Here is a 20,426-nt window from a genome sequence, read left to right as displayed (position 1 = left end):
GCCCAGGGCCGATCTCCAGGAGCAGCGGCAGCACTCCGTTGTGCCGCCCATCACCGCCCGGCTCCGCTCCTCCCCTCCCCCCCATTTTCCCACCCTGCCGGTTCCGCCCCGCGGCGTGGCCGGGCGACGGGGGCGGGGCTTCCGTGCCCTTGGCTCGAGTGGGCGGGGCTCCGCCCCTCAGCCGAGCCGCTATTGGGCAGCGCCTGTTGCCAGCGTGGTCGCGTTGCGACGCTGACAGAGCTTCCGCGCAGCCGATTGGGCGAGAGGGTCTTGACGTCCTCGAGGCGCCGCTCGAGGATTGGCTGGCGGCCTGCGGCGTCCCCGGGTGGGCGGGCCGGTTGGGGGGGCGGCGCCCGACGGGCGCAGGACCGGCGATGGGGCGGCGCGCCGCGCGCTGAGGGGCCGCGGGGCCGGGACTGCAGGTATGGGAGGTACGGGGCGCATTGCGGGGACACGGCGGGGCCGGCGGCGTCCGCGGGGCCGGGAGGGCCGCTCTCCGGCGCAGGGAAGGTTTCCCGTCGGCAGCCCCCGGGGCTCCCGGCCCTGCAGCCGGCCCTGCGCGGCGTCCCGGGGCCTTCGGACGCGTTTCGCGGACGCTCCCCGTGCCAGGCTGTTGCTGCGGGCCCGACTGAAGCAAAGGCAGAACGCAGGTGTTGACCCGGGAGGGAGCTGCAGGGATTCATTGCGACGGCACGGCCGAAATCGAGCGCTGTGCTTCCAGCGGCTGCGAACGGGGCGGGCAGAGGCTGGGTGCGGGGCTGAGGTGCTGGTGGGAGCCGCTGTGGCTCCTGCCTGAGCTCCTGGTGCTGAGACACAACGGAGTAAATGGAGCGGCTGTTCTTCTCGCTATTGTTTGAACTAGCTTGGCTTCTGACTCTAAAAAACACAGAACTTTTTATTGGAAGGCGAGGGGAGGAGCCAGGCACCCTGAACTATAAACTACAGCACGAGTTTATTTTTCCCCTCCTTCGCTTTGGCTCAGTTTAGGATGTTTGCAGTTTCCGTTTTTAAGCTCGGAGCAGCGGTTCCATCGGCGGCAATGGGCTGAAGGCAACGTCCTCCTCCTGCTGCCAAAGAGAGGGACAAGGAGCAGCAGTGCTTTGGTGAGAGCACTGTGCAGACGAGAGCTGGTGTCTGCGAGGAGGGCGATGCGGGAAGCCCTTGGTTTGGCACTTCCTGCTCTCGGAAGTTTTGATGGCTTCAGTTCTGGTGCAAGGAAAAGCTGCTTGGGCTTGCTGTCAGCAGTTTGCAAGGTACGCCATGTTGTGGATGGTTTTCCAATTTATTTCCTCACTGTTTTTTGTTGTGCATCCGTGCAGACAGGCCAGTCAAGGCCTGCATCTCCAGACGTGCAAGCTAAGCAAAATAGTGCAGAATTAAGTGGGAGAGAAGGACGCTGAGATCTTGGATCAGCTGTGCAGTTTGGGTTTTCTTCTTTTTCTTCCTTTCCCTTTTCTTATGGAGTGTCCAGAGCTGGAAAATCCATTTGTTTGGAGTTGCATTGAAGCTGCCTGGAAGGTGAATGCGCAGCAGCAGGGAGCTGCTCAGCACTGGTGTTAATGCAGATGCTGCCTCTCGTGAAAGGAGGGCTCTTGGGATAGGAGCAATGCATTGCTGCTGCTGTTGTCTGGTGGAAGCCCCAGGAGTGCAGGGAAATGGGAAGCCAGGGAGCTGCAGCACAGTTGGGTGCAGTGCTGAGCAGAGCAGTGCTGGCTTCCCTTCCAAAAAGTGCAAGCACTCTGGGATGTGATAGCTGGGTATTCTTCACTGTGCTTCATGATTTAGATACGGCTTTCAAGCCTTGCTGAAGCTTCTTTCTTTCTCTGCAGAAGGAGAATAGCAATAGGATGCACGGGGTGTGTATGGTGGTGGTATGGAGTGAATCACTGCTGTGCACCTCTCAAAAACCGATGTCTGTGGAGTGCTCCGAGGAGGAGTTTCTCATGTCCCAGCTGCTTGTCAGCTGTTACCTCATGACATCTGTTATGAAAATGGCTGATGTGGGGTTGGGGAGACCCTCTGCAGCACCTCTGTTGTTGCAAGTGCTGACCAGGCACTGCAGGGAAGGTCCTGCAGGGTGACTCCTTGGAGCCGTGACAGGATAACACAGAAGCATGTGCTTTCTCAAACAGCAAAACAGTGCTGCTGCCTTCAGCCCTCAGCAGAGAGTAGTTTGGACAAACAGAACTGAAAAAAAACCAAAGCCCTGCAGCAGCTTGGCTTGTTGTTGTTGTTTGCTTTGAGCGCTGTCTGTTTGCTTCCATAGATCAAACCAGCTCTGCAGCCTTTGAAAAGCAGGAGTGCTTTGGGCCGCTCCTCTCATCCCATGCTTGGTGGCAGCTGGGAAAGCCTCTCGCTTTGCTGTTGATCACGCGGTTAGAAAGCGTAGTGCCTGCGATCCAAGAGGGATAGAACTGGTTTGGGAAGGTGAGAGGTGGGAAGATTGTTTCTGGGGTTTGGTGTAAGCTTGCATGAGCAGCAGTTGGGTGTAGCAGTCCCTCTGACCTGGTCCTCTTCCTGCTGCAGTCACTCCTGTGTTGTTCTGCTCTCCATGTTGGGTGTTTGCCCACTGCTTCCCCCAGCTGGAAGAAATAACTCTCTTACAGCCTGCAGAGTGCAAATATGCAGAACTCAGGTGGGGATCCTCCAGCTGCTCAGCATTTCCTCGTTCCTGCTGCACGCATCTTCTGGATGGGGAGCAGCATGGCCTTGGTCTCTGTGCTCTTGAGCTGTGCAATCGTTCCGGGGAGGCTGGAAACTCCTGCTGCCCTCTGGGTGATAGCAGTGGGGCTGGAAGGCTTCAGGAAGGATGTTATTCTGGAGCAGGGTGCTCGCTGTCTTACTCACGTGTTGGAGCTGTGCAGCCCTGCTGTGTAGCTCGCTTTCCCAAGCCAACTTTCCACCACCACCGTTTGTTTTCTCTTCAGTTTGAGCAATCTCTGCAATCTCAGCTGTTTGCATCCTGGGTCAGCTCAATGCGAGGAGGTGGATCCATCCCTGACCTGCTCCCATGGTGAGTGGGCTTTGGATCCACCAAGCTGCCAACAGTTGTGAGCCAGGAAGGGCCTGGCCTGGCTGCACAGCCCGCTGGTGTCCGCTGGGTATGGAGCTGGAGCAGAGAGCACTGCAGATGTTATCTTTGGATTTCGGCTCCTTCTCCATGAGCTGCGTTGCTGCTTTGCCTTCGTGCTCCCCGAGTGATGTGAGTCAGTTACATATTAAAGTGGTGACTTCAGGCTCCACCCTGGGATGGACTCTGGTGTGGAAATGCCAAATAACTTGTAGCTGAAAGCCATGCGTTTCCTGCTGGGCTGAGGGTGGCGGATCCCATCCAGCCCCACACGAGGCTGCTGGGATCCATTGGATGTGCAGCACCATGAGCACACGAGGGACAGGAGAGTGGCTTTATTCCAGAGCACAAAATGGACCTTTTCATCCTCTGGACTTAAAAATAAACAAGGTTTTGGCTGAACAAATGGATCCGACCTCTTTATTAAAAGCATACATCTCCCCGTGTCTGCCTCAGAGAGAGGCCTTTAAAATTGAGAGAGCTCCTTAATGCACAGAGCAGCTGACTGAAGTCATTTTGATAGCGTTTGTCATCTTTCTTTTTGCTCTGTAGATCTGGACAGCTTGTAGTTTTGCTTTATTCTCAGGGGAGAGCAGTGAGAGAAGCAGCAGAGCCCTGGGTGCTCTGCACAGATGGATGGAGCAGTTGGGTCGGGGCGGTGCTCGCTCCGGTACGCTCATTTTGGGGTTGATGGGAAGATTCCTGTCGGTTTGGTTGGTTGATTCCTGAACCCACCGTGAGCTGAAGCCTATTCCGAATGCAGAGGAAAGGAAGGTCTGCAGATGGATGGAGGAGGAACAGGGCTCTGCTTACCTGATTGTGGTTTGCAGGGCTCCAGCAGCCGGTGGTTTTGGATTCCTTCCATGTGACCCCGTGGAGGAGCAACGCAGCCATTCCTGTGCACCAGGAAGCCCTCCTGGGTGTGTGGGGCTCTGCTCGTGGGAGCCAGCTCTGCTCCTGTCAGCTCTGCTCTGCCCCTGCACCTCCTGCCCTCTCTTTCAGTGTAAATCCCAGGGGTGCCAGCATTGTCTGCTCCTGGCTGTGTGTGCGGGCTGCTCAAAGGGCTGCTGCACAAACCACGCTTGGCTTGGAGCGCTGGAAGGGGAAGGAGTGCAGCCACCCTGCTGCCCTCCTGGTGCTGTGAAGAAATACAGAATGAAAGTCAGAGATGGGAGAGGGGCAGCTTTTGAAAGCACCTTTGTGCAGGTGGGGAGAGCTGGGTGGCGCAGCAGGAAGCGCTGTGTGCAGGGCAACGCTGCATTTTGCACAGAGGGTTTGGATGCGTGTTTTTGGGTCAGCCCCTGCGCTCACACCATCCCCACGTCGGGTGCTTTGGTTTGGAAGTCTCCATTGAAGGCCGAGCGCCGGCAGTTCTCCGCAAAGCAGGTGTGCAACACGAGGCTGGTGGAGATGGAAGTCATTGGGGGTGAAGGAGGAACAAAGCGCGCTGCTGGCACCTGGGGGTGAGGGGAGGGGAGGGGAGGGTGAGGGTTTGGGTTCTGTGCTGGGTGCTCACAGCCCTTCCCATCCTGCAGGTCCCCGCGGCAGCGAGGTGCAGAGCTGCGATGACGACGGGCGACTGCTGCCACCTGCCCGGCTCCCTGTGTGACTGCCCCGGCAGCGCTGCGCTCTCCAAGTCGGTGGAGGATTCGGACATGGGGCGGCCGCAGTTCGTCACCCAGGTCACTGCCAAGGACGGCCGCCTGCTCTCCACTGTCATCAAGGCGCTGGGTGCACAGAGGTCAGGCTGGTGCTGCTCGTCTGGTTTATCTCTGTTTTCGTGGCTCTAAACGGGGGGTGGCAATAAAGCGTTGTTTGTCAGCTGGAGATGGTATTGGGGTGAATTTCCCAGCCCCTTCATGGGGTCCTGCACGCGCCAGGTGTGTCAGACAGGGCACCGTGTGCTGGCCCGAAGCCCTGGGTGTGCTCAGAGGCAGAGCTCCGTGCTGCACACAGGTGCTTTGAGGGCCGTGTGTGGCAAAGCTCTTCTCCCAGGGTGGGCTCAGAATGAAGCATTGGTTCTGCAGCCCGAGGAAAGGAGCTGTGTGCTGCAGGACGCACTGCCCAGCTGCTGCTGGAGGGGACACGTGTTGCCTTGCTTGGACTCCTTTTGCAACACTGTTCATCACGTTTTTTGAGCAGCTTCTGCAACAGAGGATGCTTTGCAGCATCGCTCAGCCAGGCAGTGCCAGCAGTCCCAGCTTGCATCCCACTCCTACCCCCAACCACAGTGTAAGTGCACGAGCAATCCGGGGTCACCGCACTGCTGAGACTGTTTGGGGTGAACTCCTCTCCTCCAGATAGGAAGGAAGGAAAACGGAGGCTGATAAGAAGGCTGCTTTTTTGTTTTTTTTTTCTCTCTTGCACTGTCAGCAAATTTTTTCCTTCTGGATTGTTTATGGGTAGCCAAGGTTATATTAATGCTCTGGAAATATGAAACTCCTCAAACAGGAAGAGAAGGGATGAAATGTCTTACAGATGCTTTTATTAGGAAATAACAGATGCGTGAGAGCACTTAGGGCCTGGGTTTTTTTTGGTCTGCACTGAGGCCCTGAGAATGGACTCTGGTTTTGTTGCTCTCTTGCTGCACTGATGGTTAATGAGATACTGCTGAGCTTCACAGCAGTGCCAGGGGGTCGTCAGGCAGATCTCATGAATCTGATTGCCATGAAACCTGCTCAGTGCAGAGCTTAGAGTGGCACACGTCCAGCAAAAGTCTTCCTTCTGCTTTCTTGCTGGCTCTCCTCAGCCTTTCGTGTCCCACCGATGCTTTTTTCAGCCCTTTCTCTGTGCATTGTGAATTGCTGTGTCTGTTCCAGAGGGTCGTGTCCTTGCTTTAGGTCGTGCAAACGAATGCAAGTAGTGCTGCTGCTTTTGAAGGCTGCAGATTGCTTGTCTATCTCTGCTCTGTTGGAATCCCACACAGGGTTCACGTGTGAGCGATGAGATGAGGTGAGGTGGCTGCTGTCCTGTCAGCAGTGTGGGCACAGAGGCTGGTGGAGCTCATCCTGATTTTCAGAGGGCAGGGAGTGGGGCCTTCCAACAAGAGGTGTTCTTTTCTCACCCTGCTTCCCACCCCCAAACCTGTGCAGCTATGAATCTGAGAGGAAGGTGTTGCATCACAGAGATGGTTGCTTGGGAGCTAGGAGAGAGGAGGCACCAGTGAGTGATTGCTTTTGTGGTTCAGGAAGGGAAGGACTGGAGTGGGCATCTCTTATTTCTGTCCCTAGGTGGTCTTGATGAGGGTCGGGTGCTGAGGAGCAGCACGGAGCTGCTCAGACTGGCAGAATTCTGTGGCTGCAGCCCTTGGAGGTTTCTCAGGGAGCCACTGTGGGGCTGGCAGATGTGGGGGGCTACAGTGCACCTGTGCTTTGCAGGCCAGCTGGGATGCCCTTGGACCTAGAGTGGCACCAGGTGCCTGTTGTTAGGAGCTGAACCTTGCTGGAAAAGCCTGCAGTGATTGATTCAGTGTGGAATGGTGCGAGTGAAGAGCACTCACCCTGGCCTGACATCATCGTGGGTTCAGAGGAAGGAGATCATGGCTGCGTGGCAGCAATGTGTGAGCTCCAGCAGTCACCAAAAAGTAAATGCAATGCTGGGATTTAGGAAGCAATGAAGGACAGAACAGAGCATAGGCACTGCAATAATCCTGGAAGCTGCACAGCTCCAATTGCTGCAGCTCTGATGGGATGGTCAGAAATGGAAAAGATGCAGGGAGGGGCAGTGAAGGTGACTGGAGAGGTGCTGTGCTTCTCTCTGAGGTGTGGCCGAAATGGAGCAGAGCTCTGCTGCTGGAGCAGAGGTGGCTGAGCAGGGTTTGGCAGGTCTGTAAGCATTTGGGAAACCTTGTGCTGTTCGGGACAAGAGCTGGGGATGGCACTCCACTGGCCTCGTACAGCATCTGCGGTGCCCTGAGGTTCCAGGAGACCAGATCTCGGGCTCAATTAAGAGATGTGAGTCTATAATTGAACCTTGTAGCTGGGGGGAGGGTGGAGGGTGAGAAGTTCCCCAGCCTGCCTGTCTGATTGTGATTTCCTTCTGTTTGTCTGTCTGCCTCTGTAGTGACGGTCCCATCTGTCGAATCTGTCATGAAGGTGGAAATGGGGAGGGACTGCTTTCCCCGTGTGACTGCACAGGAACACTGGGCACCGTGCACAAGAGCTGCCTGGAAAAATGGTTGTCCTCCTCCAACACAAGTTACTGTGAGCTCTGCCACACAGAATTTGTTGTAGAGAGAAGACCGAGGCCTTTGACAGAGGTACCGCTTTCCTCCTGCTTTGCTTTTCTGACTGATGTGCCCCGTGTCCGTGTGCTTCGTGCTGTGTCCCCCTCCTCATGGTAGTACCCAGACACTCACACAGGGTGCTTTGTGTAGGAAACCAGAGCTCTCATTGGGCCCAGTGATGTTCTGATGGTGCAGGAGCAGCGTTTGGGGGAGCCCCTGTCTGCAAACCCCCCCCCCCAACCTTGGGAACCATTGCACTTCCAGACAAAGCTCAGCAACCAAACACGGAGGTCACCACGAGACTGCCTGAGATACGAAGCCTTCAGAAACACAATTATTGTTTTTTCCTGTTGGCTTTCATCTTTTCTCACAATGTTACGTCAGTTGCCTGTGATTTCCTTGTGTTCTGCTCTGAAAAGTGAGAGATGGTGGCTGCTGGTGCTGCTGGTGAAGGACCCGTCCTCCATTGAGGAGCACCGACGTGTGCTTGGAGGCATTGGTTTGGTGTCAGGGTGTCAGGCTCCTTCCTGCTGACCTGGGGGCTCTGCATCCCATGGCTGCTCCACAGTGGGTGGGGATCCCCCTCTGGCCATTGCCACGGAGGTACTGGGCTCCTATGCTTCCCCTGCTCAGGTGCTCTGCTGTGCTCACCCTTCAGGCTTCCTTTTGGCCCAGGGTTTATAGCAGCTGCCTGCAGTGAAGCCCCCTGTGTGTGAGGGGTGAGGGCAGGGTGGCCAGGCTGTCTTCTGTGGGTGCCCCATCCCTGGAGGTGCCCTTGGGCCACACATGGGCACTGAGCAGCCTCAGCTGGGGGCACCCAGCCCACGGCATGGTTTGGGGCTCAGTGATCTTGAATGTCCCTCCCAGCCCAAAGTGGAATGAAGAAATCAGTGAATTCCAGCACCTGAGGCTGCAAAGGGGTTCTGGATCTGACTGAACAGGCTGGAGCTGGGCAGGTGGCACTGATAGTGATTGACATTTCTGGCAGCACTGCAGGACTGTAGGAAGGTGGCACAGCCTGGGGTGCCACAGTGGAAGCTCCGGTTTGTAACTGTGCTGCTCTGAGCCCACTCTGTGGTTCCCCCAGCTCCATCAGTTCGATTTAAACTGAGGCACAGCTGCATGTCGCTTTGGCTGTCTGTATTCCCATTCCTATCAGTTCCTGGGGGGCAGTGCCAGTGCCCTCCTCCCTGCAGCCCTGCTCTCCTTCTATCTCTGCTGCAGCCCAAGAAGGAGCCCAGGGGGGAAGAGTCCCATGGCTGGAGCAGCGCTCAGTCTGTGTTTTGCCAAGCTGAGGTTCTATTTTAATGATGACTGCTTAATTTACAGCCCACTGTTGCTGCCTGGACAGCCGCAGCCAGAGGTGACTTCAGAGCACTGTCTTTAGAAAAGCAATTTGCCAGAGGGCATTACGTCAGCAGTTGGTGCTCTTTGAATCTTATCTCTTCTCTCTCAGCTGCTGAAACGTATAAAATCCTCTCTGACCAAAAAACTTTCAGCTGGCTGTTTCAGAGGTTGCAAACATTCCAGCCCAGACACAGCCATGCCCTCAGCACGGAACCCTTCTGAGAGAGGCGACAGCACGCAGCAGCTCGTCAGCACTTCCCACTCACACCCTCTGCCCTCTGCTGTAATCTCGTCCCCACACCAGATTGGGCTCTTCTCCAGCTCTTCATCAGCTGCTTTTGGGAACTTTCAGTCCGAAGCTGTTGGTGCATTTCTCAGAATAGGGCCGGGGATGGGGCTGCTTTGTCATGGAGGGATGACGCAGTTCCCCATCTCCTTATCTGAGACATTCTCTGCTCCCGTCCTTCCTTGGGGATAGGCGGGTTTTGGAACTTGTGAGGAAGTGATGCTCACATGTGACTGTGCCAGGTCACAGCTAGTCAAATCCACTGTTTGCCCCATCAAACTGGAGACACTTTAGGTAAGGAGCAGCTCTGCCATCCCATGAGAGCCACAACCCTGGCACTGTGAGTGATTTGAACCCACAGCCACAGAGCAAACCTTCCCCACAGCCTGCTGCATCCCTGAATGGAGCAATCCTTCCTTCAGAGTCTGCTGCATTCCTGCATGGAGCAAACCTTCCCCAGAGCCTGCTGCATCCCAACCAGTTCCCCAATCCCTGCCATGGCACACGTTATTCTCCATTCTGGCTGATGCTGTGTCTGTGTGCTGGGGCAAGGAGCTGAAAATGCAGGGAAGGGGATGATCCCAGATTGCCAAGCAAGTGCAACCTCCTTCACCTGCCAAAGAGCTGGGAAGTCAGAATAGGGGTCATGAGGAATTGCAACAAGTAATTGAGGTAGGAGTAGGGGGCTTTCTTATTTCAAAACATGTCAGACACAGAAAACGTGTGGTTACTGCTCAGGGGTCATCTCTAGAAGATGCCTGCATCTCTGCTGTCCTGAGCAGTGCAGGAGGAGTGCAGCCTCACAGCTTTCCCCAGGCTGGGGCTGCTCATGTGGCTCTCGGGCAGGGCTGGCTGGGTTTGCTTCGTCCTCCTTAAATCTGCCTCACCTACATCTTGTTGTTTGGAGTCCTTCTGTCCCTGTGCTTCTGCAGAATGCTTCCTGCTGAGTGTGTGATGCAGCCCAGGAGCACGCTGTGGTTTTGCTCCCGCTGCTTTCTGTGTGTTTTATTACACAGTGATTGTTTTGCCTATGGAAAAGAACTTCTGCTTTGGGGCAGCTGTGGCTGCAGCCCGTCCAGTTCAGAGAAGTGAGCTGTGCTGTTTGCTCACCCCACCCTTGCTCGGGTCTTATCTCCCTGGCAGATGGGCTGCTTGCTTTGCTTTCCTCGAACTCTTCTCCCTGCACCATTCTCCATCCCCTGTGTGCTCCTCTCAGCCTTGCCCCAGCTCCTCACTCTGATCTCTCCTTTCTCAGTGTGAGCTCCTATCCGAGCCCTGCACCCAGCAAAACCAAATCCCTCCCGGCTCCCACTGAGCCCAGTTCTGCTCTCGTGTTTCCCTTTAACTCTGTCTGGAGGCAGAGCTCAGCGTGTTCATAACCCACAGTGCCGGGTGCTGCTGGGACAGCTGCTCGTGGGGCAGTGCTGGGGTGTGATGTGCTGCTCCCCGTGCAGGGCTGGGCTGCCTGGGACACCTCTCCATGGCACTGAGCTCTGCTCACCGCTCCCAGAGCAGCTACTAGTATCCCAGAGCCTCCCTCTGCTCACTGCTCCTGTTGCTTCCATCCCCTGAGGCCCAAAAGCACCCCACAGTCAGCCCTCTTGTCCCACAGCCCTGCTGGTCCTGGTGGGAGGAACATCTGGAAGGCTCCAGAGTTGTGCTGGAGGACAAAAATGCATCTTGTCTCCTGCAGAGAGGTCATCCCCAGTCTGGGAGCTGGGTTGCAGCTTCTCCTCTCCTTTTAGGCACTCTTATTTGCAGCATGGAAGCGATTGTTTTTGGACTCGGCCTAGAAGAAGATCACATTGCCCTTTTGTTGCTTTCCCATGTTTACTTGACGGTTTTCCCTACAAAAATTGTTTAATCTGACCACTTTTTGGATAGTTTGCAAGGTTTGTTTTAAGTCCCATGTGCATTCATCTTCTGCTGTGCCAGAAACCCCTCGCCCTCAGGGTGGCTCACTGTATTCCCTTTTTACTGTGTCAGTGCCTCTTGGCAATGTAAATCAACTACTTCAAAAGGAAATTAATTTGCTTCCTGCCTTTACATGTTTGGCTCCCATCTTGGGGAGGATGGGGGACTTTCGAAGGTTACGAGGAGTATAAATAGAACAAGATGCAACAGAATACCAGTTTGCCTTCAGGTTCTTATTGTACTGGGGTCAAAAGTGACCCACGATGTCCTCATATCCAAAGACGGGATGCTGCAGGACTGCTGCTGGGCCAGGTCAGATAGAACAGCTGAGTGCTGCGTGGCCCAGGCTGTGCAGGGCTGAAGCTGGGAATGTCAGGTGGGTGGCTGGGGTTGGGGTGGCTGGGATTTGGGGTCCAGATGACTGAAGTTTGGGATGGCTAAGGTTTGGGTTTGGTTTGGGGTTGGCTAGAGTTTGGGGTTAGGACAGCTTTGGTTTGGGGTTGGGATGGCTGGGGTTTAGGGTTGGAGTAGTTGGGGTTCAGGATGGCTAGGGTTTGGGATTGAGATTGGTGAGGGTTTGGGGTTCACATGTCTGGGTTCGGGATGGCTAGGGCTTGGAGTTGAGATGGCTGGGATTTGGGGTTCAGATGTCTGGGGTTAGGATGGCTATGATTTGGGGTTGAGATAGCTGGGGTTTGGGATGGCTGAGATTTTGTGTTCAGATGGGTAGAGTTGGGATGGCTGGGGTTTGGGATGGCTAGGGTTTGAGGTTGGAATGGCTAGGGTTTGGGGTTCAGGTGGCTGGGGTTGGGACAGCTATGGTTTGGGGCTCAGATGGCAGAGTTTAGGATGGCTAAGGTTTGGGGTTGGGATGTCAGGCTTGGAGTTGAGATGGCTGGAGTTGGGGGTTTGGATGGCTGAGGTTGGGTGTTATGGGGGCTGGGGTTGGAATGGTTAGGATTGGGATGGCTGGGGTTGGGATGGCTGTGGAGTTGAGTTACTTGGGGTTCAGACAGTAGAACTGCCAGCACAGTGATGTAGGAGCAGCTTTGCTGTGCAGCTGGGCTGCTGCCCGCCCTCGCTTCCTCTTAGGGCTGCTCAGGGCTGTGTGTGGTCCTTATCTGCCCCACGCAGCTCATCACCACTCATCTCTGCGGGGTGACGTGCAGGTCTCCCTCCCTTCTCCTGGCCAAGCCACAGTTGTGGCCACTCTTAAACTTCCTGCTGGCTGTCAGGCCGTCCAGCCGTGCTCAGAAGGGCTTGAAGAATGCCTTTAACTTCTTCACACTGCAGCATTGCTTGGTCCCCAGCTGTGCTCCTCAGCTTGCAGCCTGATTAGCTCTGTTTGTTCCCATGTTGTTTCGACCAGTGCTGTCCTATTAACTCCTTGCACACCTTCTACACCCCATTTGTGTCAGGGGAAGGGGCTTTGTGTGCACTGTCCCTTTAAATCTTCCCTTTTTGAAAATGAGTGCCCCAAAATTACCTGCCAGACCTGGAGCAGGGCAGTGAGATGAGAGAACTTCACAGCTGGGTGTGGAGGTAACTTAGGAGCAGGAACTCCATGCAGCAAATGGACTGAAATCAGAGCTGCACCCCACAGGTGACACCAGCTTTGGTTTTTGAGCAAAAAAAGCCCAAACCCTAAATAAGGGCAGTGGTGCAGGAAATGGAGAAGGATCCAGCAGCTGTACAAAGCTCGTGGTAAAATGCACTGCTGGGTGTTGGTAGGAGCCACAATAGCTTGCTGTTCTAAAAAAGGAAAGGAAAGCCTGAAAATAGCATCATCCCAGGAAAACGGGAACAATTGCTGTTGTCAAGGTCTAGTGTCTGAAATGAACCCAAATTTGGAAGCAGGTCAAGGCTCTGGGAAGTGGTGCCTCTGGAGAGCTCTGCCGGGGGAAACCTCCTGCAGCAGAGCTGCGCTCTTTCTGCTGCCTGCTGATTTTTGGGCAGTGCCAGAGGGAAGTGCTTGCAGAGCCTCTCGGTGACGCCCAGCAGAGCAGTAACCCCCCGTGGTGGATCACTGGATGCACGGGGAGCAGCAGAGCTGGGATGGGCAGCACTCAGGTCTCTGCCAGGTGCACGCTGTCTGTGCTCCCTGCTGACGGCACCGGGCGGCCGCTGGGCTCCTGCGGCCCCAAGAACAGCACCGTGCCCTGAGAGCCCGAGGAACGGCCAGGCTCAGCTGGCCCTGAGGCTGCAGCTTTGCTGGAGTCAGGAGTGCAGCTCTGAAGCGCCGCTGCTGCCCAGGAACGTTTCCCAGAGCCCCGCTCCAGCCGCAGAGCGCTGGCTGTGCCGCCCCTGGAGCTCAGCGTGGGTTTACTTCCACCCCCCCCAGTTATTCCTCAGCTGCCTCTCCCCTTTCCCTCAGCCGTTGCCAAAAGCAGCCTTCAGGTGCTCAGCCCTTTTGTTGTGCCGGTTGATGCCAGCTGAGCGCTGCAGCAGATACAGCCCGGCTGCAAGAGATGCGCGGCAGCTCCCTGCTGCAGCAGCCCTGCTTTGCCGGCGCACTGCGTGCTGCTCACCACCCTCTTCCTCTCCATCCCGCAGTGGCTGAAGGATCCCGGTCCCCGCAATGAGAAGAGGACGCTGTTCTGCGACATGGTGTGTTTCCTGTTCATCACTCCCCTGGCGGCGATCTCGGGCTGGCTGTGTCTCCGCGGAGCTCAGGACCATTTGCAGTTCAACAGCCGCCTGGAGGCCATCGGACTCATAGCACTGACTATAGCACTTTTTACAATCTACGTCCTTTGGACGCTGGTAAGTGCACAGGAGGGCTCTGCTCGCCACTCCTGGGCTCGGCGGTGTTCAGAAGGGATGCTGCGTTGTGCCCCTCGGGAGAAAACCTCTTGAACACCCGTGTAATTATGTTTGGATGGGAGCTGCCAAAGCTGGGCAGGAAAGCAGGCGGCAGCTCAGCGTGCAGCACGTCTGGCTGAGAGCCCTGGGCTGCAGCTGGCTGGGAACAGAGAGTTCCCCGTTTCCCATTCTGTTCTTTCACATTCTGTCTGTCTCTGGGTTTGATCTTCATTTCAGCCTCCCCCTCTGAAGTGCTCCTGCCCTTGGTACCCTCCTCCAGCCACTCACCAGGAGGGACCCTCCAAGCTGTCAGTTCTTTAGGCACTTCCCCGCCACCCATTGCTCCCATCTCTCAGAATGGAGCTTCCCCTGGGGTTTGGGCATTCCTTGGAAGTCCCTGTGCAGATCCCAGTGCTGGGGGGAAGTTACTGGTGCAGGGAACTGCTGCTGGGGGCTGCGTGTGAGCTGCGAGCATGGCTGCAGCTTCACTTCTATCGAGAGCCAAACTGACCTCGGGAAGCTGAAGAGGGTCTGCTTCCCTCTTCTGGGGGTCTGGGAGGTCCAGAGAAGCAGAGAAGTGCGTGTTGTCATGCAATGAGCCATGGCTCCAGCTGCTGTGGTTCTGCTATGCTTCCTTGCAGAGAGAGACACGAGGTGGAGCCCTTTGCTCAGTTTATTTTGTGAGAGGCTGCAAGTTGTGTTTGCTTCTTGCCTGTAAGCAAACAGCCTTATTCCCAGTTGGCCTTGCAGCAGGAGGTGGCATGCAGCCCATCACCTCAGCACTGCAGTCTCTCACAGCAGATGGCTCAACCCTACAAAAACTAGAGGACTGACTTTCTGTGTCAGAGCCACAGCGCAGGCAGCTGAAGGGAGGGAGGAAGCCTGAGAGATGGCAGGGTGCAGAGCAAGGGGGGAGTTCACAAAGGGCAGAGGGGATCTACGAGGTGGGTCTGGCTGGACTCAGACTCCTCTTGCGTGGCCCTGGTGGGATTTCCTCCCTTTGCATGGGTCAGAAGAGGCCCCAAAGCTCTCCCACCCCACTCCACTATGGGCTGGGTGCCCCCCGAGCTCAGGCTGCCCAGGAACCCATCTGTGGGGAACTGCAGTGCCCCATCCCCATCGAGCCCAGTGCCGCGTCCCTAGGCCGAGCGACGACGGGATGAGCAGAGCAGGTGGGTGCCTGCATCCCTCCAGGTTGACCCATGGCTGTGCCGTTGCCTGCAGGTCTCGTTCCGCTACCATTGCCAGCTGTACTCGGAGTGGCGCAGGACCAACCAGAAGGTGCGCCTGATGCTGCCGGCCAACCGCAGCCCCCACCCTGCACCCCACTCCCTGCTGTCTGCCAAGCTGATGAAAAAGGCGGCGGATGAGACCAGTGTCTGAGCAGCCCCTCCTTCAGGGTGAGCAAAGGGGCCGGATCTGAGCCCGCGGGGCTGTGGGAGCACTCAGCCCACCTGGAGGGACTCCATCCTTTGGCCAACACAGATCAGGAGCATCTGTGACATGGAGCAGCCCAAAGGAGCCGGCTGGCAGAGCGGGGGACACTTACCTATAGCACCATACGTGGAAAATCTCATATATATATATCTATATATATCTATATATAATATTATTTTTTAATGGCCATGCATATTGTGTTTCAGTCCTTTATGTGTCGATGTTCTAAGCTTCAGTATAGAAGCTGGCAGCCTGATCTCATTCAGAGGTTAAATCTATGCCTTGTCTCCAAACGAGTACGGAGCACTTCTCGTCGGCCATCCTTGGGAGCCCCTTCTCCTTTGCACTAAATTGGTTTTGATAATATTGCAGCCACCTTTCCCGTTACTCTCTGGTCTTTTTTTGTGGAGTTTCTGTCCTTTCTAGAGAAAGTCGTGTGTTTTTAATAATTATTATAACCCCAGAAGGAGTTAAAATGACGTAAATGCTGAATGGAGACGTTTTGTATTGTAAAGTACTGTAATTTTGAGAATTTCAAAATGAGTTTCAAAACGAGCAAACCTTTTCCTGTGCAGACACGGCCTCACGGGATGCTTTCCTTGCAGGTCCTGGCTCATCCCCAGGACTCGGGGGCTCTCAGCTCTTGCCACGTCCCACAGAGGTCAATGGAGGGGCTGAGGGTGTGTAGCAATGACTGAACCCCCCTCACTTTTCTCTATCAAAACTCATAATGGAGCTTTTCCACCCCAAAAAGGGGAGAGCTGGAGTCTTTTTGCTGGTGTCCCCACTCAGCCTTGAGGCCGGACCTCTCGCTGGCATTCCCTCAGAGGGACATCTCAGCACATTCCATATCAGCAGCCAGAGGAGCTGCTGCTGTTTGGTTCAGCCCTGAAATTGCTGCCTGCCCGCTGTGTGTCCTCCAGCAAAATGATCCCCACGTCCCATCTCCAGGGCTGGCATTCCCCCTCCTCCCCCGTTCACCTGTGTTTCCAGCACATCTGGCTACCAAACCCTGTGTCTTAGTGGCCATGCCACCAGTGGATTCCCTGCCCCTGCAGCCCCTCACCGCTGTGCCATCAATGCCTGTGTGCAGCGCTGTGCTCACAGACTGTGTCCCTCCTTTGCTGAGCCCACGTGGGTCAGACAGTGCCCTCCGAGATGGAGCCCTGTCGTTTCTTGGACACAAAGCTCCCTGTGCCATTCCTGCTCTTTTTCCTTTCACGTTCCTTGCCCTTTTGTTCTTTCCCTCTGCTTGACCCTGGGCTTGGAGTCCCTGGTGGATACAAGGCAGCACCCTGCCTCTCCCAGCTCTGGGCTGTGTCTGCTTCATTTCTCTCCCATCCCAGGACGATCTGTGCAGCACCTTGCAGCAGCCGCTGCCCGCAGTGTTCGGCTCCTGGCAGTCTGCTGGCAGCACGAGGCTCTTGTTGCTGCTCTCCCCATTCCTTCCTGCTGCCTCCCCTTCCGTGCAGGTTGGCAGTGGGGCCATACAGCAGTGCTGGTGCTCCCTCAGAAAGGCTCAGCCCACCCCTGGGTGCCACAGATCCGCCCCCCAGGTGTTGCTTCCCTCCCAGCCCCTTCCCTCGGCTGTGGGTGCTGCACCACCACGCTGTGCCTTGTCCTGGGTACCTCCATTCAGCCCCTCCTGACAAACCACAGCCTGGGCACTTGGTGCAGCCTGGCTGCCTCCCAGGAGCTTGGTGTTCCAATGCATCCTGTTCTGGCAGTGCGTAGGGATGAGCACTCCCACACTGTGTAAGGACTCAAGGAGGAAACCCACTGATGGTCCAAATACACAGCTGGGAAAGCTAGAAGTCCTCAGTTGGGGCGGATGGGGCCCTGTGCTGCTGCACAGCCACGGCCCCCCCTCTTCTTCCTCTTCTTTATTGTCTTTATCGTGGTTGCCAATCATTGGAGCTGTTGCATGTGCCCCTGCGAAACCCAACAGTGACTCTGAGTCTTCTCCTCCTTCCCAGAGGAGATACTCAGCTCATGGATGTGGGAAAGCAGTGTCTGACCCAATGTCGTGGGGGAAACGGGCTGTGCAATTCTGTAAATAAAAGTGAGACAAACTTGGGGCTGTTGTGTTGTTACTGGTGGGGATGGAGGGGCACGGGCTGGAGCTTCCATCACTGCCCCCCCAGGAAAAGCAAAGCAGAGTGGCTCACAGCAGGCTGTGGTTGTGGTTGGCACAGTGGGTGCAGGAAGAAAGAGGGTGAATGGGGAAAAGTGGAAAAAGAAATGCAATTAAAGCTGGGAGAGGGCAGGAGATGAAGTCCATTTGGGAGAGGGTTAAGGTTCTGTGGTCAAGCTTCTGCTTCTCTGGCTGAGATTGAAGAGCAAAGAGAAGAGTGGGAGAAAGCAGATCTTATCAATTCTTACAAATATCTGAAGGATTGGGGTCAAGTGGATGGCTCTTTTGGTGGTGCCCAGTGACAGGACAAGGGGCAGTGGGCACAGACTGGAACATAGGAAGTTCCATCTGAACGTTAGAAGGAATGATTTTACTTTGAAGACACTGGCACAGGCTGCCCGGAGAGGTGGTGGAGTCTCCTTCTCAGGAGATATTCAGAGCCCATCTGGATGTTTTCCTGTGCAACCCATTGTAAGGAACCTTCCTTAGCAGGGGTTTGGATGAAGTGGACTCCAGAGGTTCCTTCCGTACCCCGTAGTCATGCGATTCTGTGATCTTGGAAAGAAATACTGACTTAATGAAACAAGTAGAAAATTCTTATTGTAGAAAGATCTAAATCGTTATGGCTGGAATGAAAATGTACTTTTTCACAGGATCGCTCATGGTTCTTGGCTACTTCATTTGTCAGGATCCCAAAGCTGTCGGGGGTCTCGGATACACTGGGGAGGTCCAGAATCTGTCAGGGGGTCCCGGAGCTGTTGTGGGGGTGGGGAAGTTCAGAAGCTGTCAGGGTTTCAAAGCTGTCAGGGTTTCAAAGCTGTCAGGGTCCAGAAACTTTCAGAGGGTCTCAGAGATACACGGGGGCCTCCAGAAGCTGTCAGGGTTTCAGAGACGCTGGTGTCTAATATATGTCAGAGAGGTCCAGAATCTGTTGGGGTTCTCAAAGCTGTTGGGGGACTCCAGAAGCTGCCAGGGTTTCAGAGCTGTCAGAGTCCAGAAGCTGTCAGGAGGTCTTGAAGCCACTGGGTGGGGGGCATCCAGAAGAAGTCGGGGGGGTTTGGAGTTGTTGAGGTCTCAGAGCTGTAGGTGGGGCCAGAAGCAATTGGGGTTCCAGAGCTGTTGGGGGCCAGAAGCTGTTGGGGTCTCAGATACGTTGGGAAGGTCCAGAAGCCGTCAGGGGGTCCCAGAGGTATTGGGGTCCGGAGCTGTTGGGGTCCAGGAGATGTTGGGGTGTCCCCACTGCCCCAATTCTCTCCCAGCCCCCACAGTCACTGCGGTACCGAAAACAAAAGGCCCCAGAGGTGCAGCCCCCACCCCTCCCGGCCCCACAGCCATGATTACAATCAAGAAACCTGTCGAGATTTGGGGGAAGGCCTCTTTCAAACACTCAGTTTATTATTCTGTATTATTCTAAACAACAGACATACATGAGAAACTTCCCCCCTCGTTTTATAGTGCCAAAATTGCTGGTGTGCAGGAGAGCTTTGTTGCCCAGGATCTCACAAAAACAGACTTTGTTTATCTCCTCTCTGGGATGCTGGCGATGTTCCAGACAGATATGTGCTTCTTTTTCCCTTTTATCGTGATGTTGCTTTGGGATTGCAAAGATTTCTGCCCAGCAAGAAAAGCAGATTGCTCACATATCAGGGATGCACTGAACTTTATTTCCTGACAGGCAAAGAAGGGAAAGAAGATGGTGGAGTTCAAGATCCTGAGTGGAAGAAGCAAAGCAGTAAGTAGGATTGCTACCCTGGACTTTAGGAGAGCCAACTTCAATCTCTTCTGGGACCTACTTGGAGCTATCCCGTGGGCTCGGGTGTTAGAAGGTAAGGGGGCCTCTGAGAGCTGGTCAGCATTTAAACAGCTCTTCTTCCAAGCTCAGGATCGGTGCGTCCCTGTGAGCAAGAAATTGGGAAAAGGTGGCAGGAGACCTTTGTGGATGAGCAAGGAGCTCATGTGCAAGCTCAAAGGAAAGAAGAAGGTCCATGAAATGTGGAAAAAGGGTCTGGCCACTTGGGAAGAATATAGGAATGTAGTCAGGGCCTGCAGGGATGCAGCGAGGAAGGCTAAAGCCCATCTGGAATTGAATCTGGCTAAAGTGATAAAGGATAATAAAAAAGGCTTCTTCAAGTATGTGTACAGCAAAAGGAAAACTAGAGAGAATGTAGCCCCTTACTAAGTGAGGGGGGGGTTCTGGTAACGGGGGATGCTGAGAAGGCAGAGATACTGAATGCCTTCTTTACTTCCGTCTTCAGTGAAAAGGCTCTCCCACAGGAATCCCACACCCTGGAGGTTAGTGAGAGGGTCTGGGGAATGGGAGACTTCCCTTTAGTCAGGAAAGAGGACATGCGTGAGCGCCTAGGCAGTACTAAGGTCCACAAGTCCATGGGACCTGATGGGGTGCATCCACGTGTGCTGAGGGAGCTGGTGGAGGTCATTGCCGAACCGCTCTCCATCATTTTTGAGAGGTCTTGGATAACAGGGGAGGTCCCTGAAGACTGGAGGATAGCCAATGTCACTCCGGTCCTCAAAAAGGGCAAGAAGGAAGATCCGGGTAATTATAGGCCTGTCAGCCTCACCTCTGTCCCTGGAAAGGTGATGGAACAGCTTGTGCTGGATACCATCTCCAGACAACTGGGAGAAAAGGAGGTTATCAGGAGTAGTCAGCATGGGTTCACCAAGGGGAGGTCGTGCTCGACCAACTTGGTGGCCTTCTATGATGCTGTCACATGCTGGGTGGATGGGGGAAGAGCGGTAGATGTAATCTACCTTGATTTTAGAAAGGCGTTTGATACTGTCTCCCACGACATCCTTATAACAAAGCTGAGGAAGCGTGGGATAGACGAGTGGACAGTGAGGTGGATTGAGAACTGGCTGACTGGCAGAGCGCAGAGGGTCATCGTTGGTGGTGCAGAGTCTGGCTGGAGACCTGTGACCAGTGGTGTCCCCCAGGGGTCTGTGCTGGGTCCAGTCTTGTTCAACATCTTCATCAGTTACCTTGATGAGGGGATTGTGGCCACCCTCAGCAAGTTTGCTGATGATACGAAGTTGGGAGGATTGGCTGACACGCCTGAAGGCTGTGCTGCCATTCAGCGAGACCTGGACAGACTGCAGAGCTGGGCAGTAAGAAACCGGATGAGGTTCAACAAAAGCAAGTGTAGGGTCTTACACCTAGGGAGGAATAATTGCATGCACCAATACAGGCTGGGGG

The 20,426-nt window shown here is 55.0% G+C and overlaps 1 protein-coding gene across 4 annotated transcripts; it reads left to right on the top strand.

Annotated features, from left to right (window-relative positions):
- Window positions 1–275: 275 nt before the first annotated feature.
- Window positions 276–17,153, top strand: MARCHF2 (membrane associated ring-CH-type finger 2). Of its 4 annotated transcripts, none has more exons than XM_085211351.1 (5): window positions 276–422; window positions 4,606–4,811; window positions 7,133–7,328; window positions 13,396–13,605; window positions 14,869–17,153. In XM_085211351.1, exons 2-5 carry the CDS (start codon window positions 4,636–4,638, stop codon window positions 15,025–15,027), a joined length of 741 nt encoding a protein of 246 aa, XP_085067477.1. In that variant the 5' UTR covers window positions 276–422; window positions 4,606–4,635; the 3' UTR covers window positions 15,028–17,153. The 4 variants fall into 4 exon arrangements, with proteins under 4 accessions (XP_085067477.1, XP_085067478.1, XP_085067479.1 ...); XM_085211352.1 differs by having other exon boundaries at window positions 323–431; XM_085211353.1 differs by lacking the exon at window positions 276–422 and adding an exon at window positions 473–650.
- The last annotated feature ends 3,273 nt before the right edge of the window (window positions 17,154–20,426 follow it).

This window comes from Meleagris gallopavo, chromosome 30, assembly GCF_905368555.1.
Source record: "Meleagris gallopavo chromosome 30, MGAL_WU_HG_1.1, whole genome shotgun sequence".
In the NCBI taxonomy this organism is placed as follows: domain Eukaryota; kingdom Metazoa; phylum Chordata; class Aves; order Galliformes; family Phasianidae; genus Meleagris; species Meleagris gallopavo.
This window is presented reverse-complemented; position numbering and strand designations above follow the sequence as displayed.

Excerpts from the sequence above, each read along its gene's own strand:
- MARCHF2 (XM_003213161.5), top strand. The coding sequence starts at position 1,149 with ATGCGGGAAGCCCTTGGTTTGGCACTTCCTGCTCTCGGAAGTTTTGAT. Across the intron at positions 1,254-4,605 it reads TGCTGTCAGCAGTTTGCAAG|GTCCCCGCGGCAGCGAGGTG; the intron begins GTACGCCATGTT and ends CCCATCCTGCAG. Across the intron at positions 4,812-7,132 it reads AAGGCGCTGGGTGCACAGAG|TGACGGTCCCATCTGTCGAA; the intron begins GTCAGGCTGGTG and ends CTGCCTCTGTAG.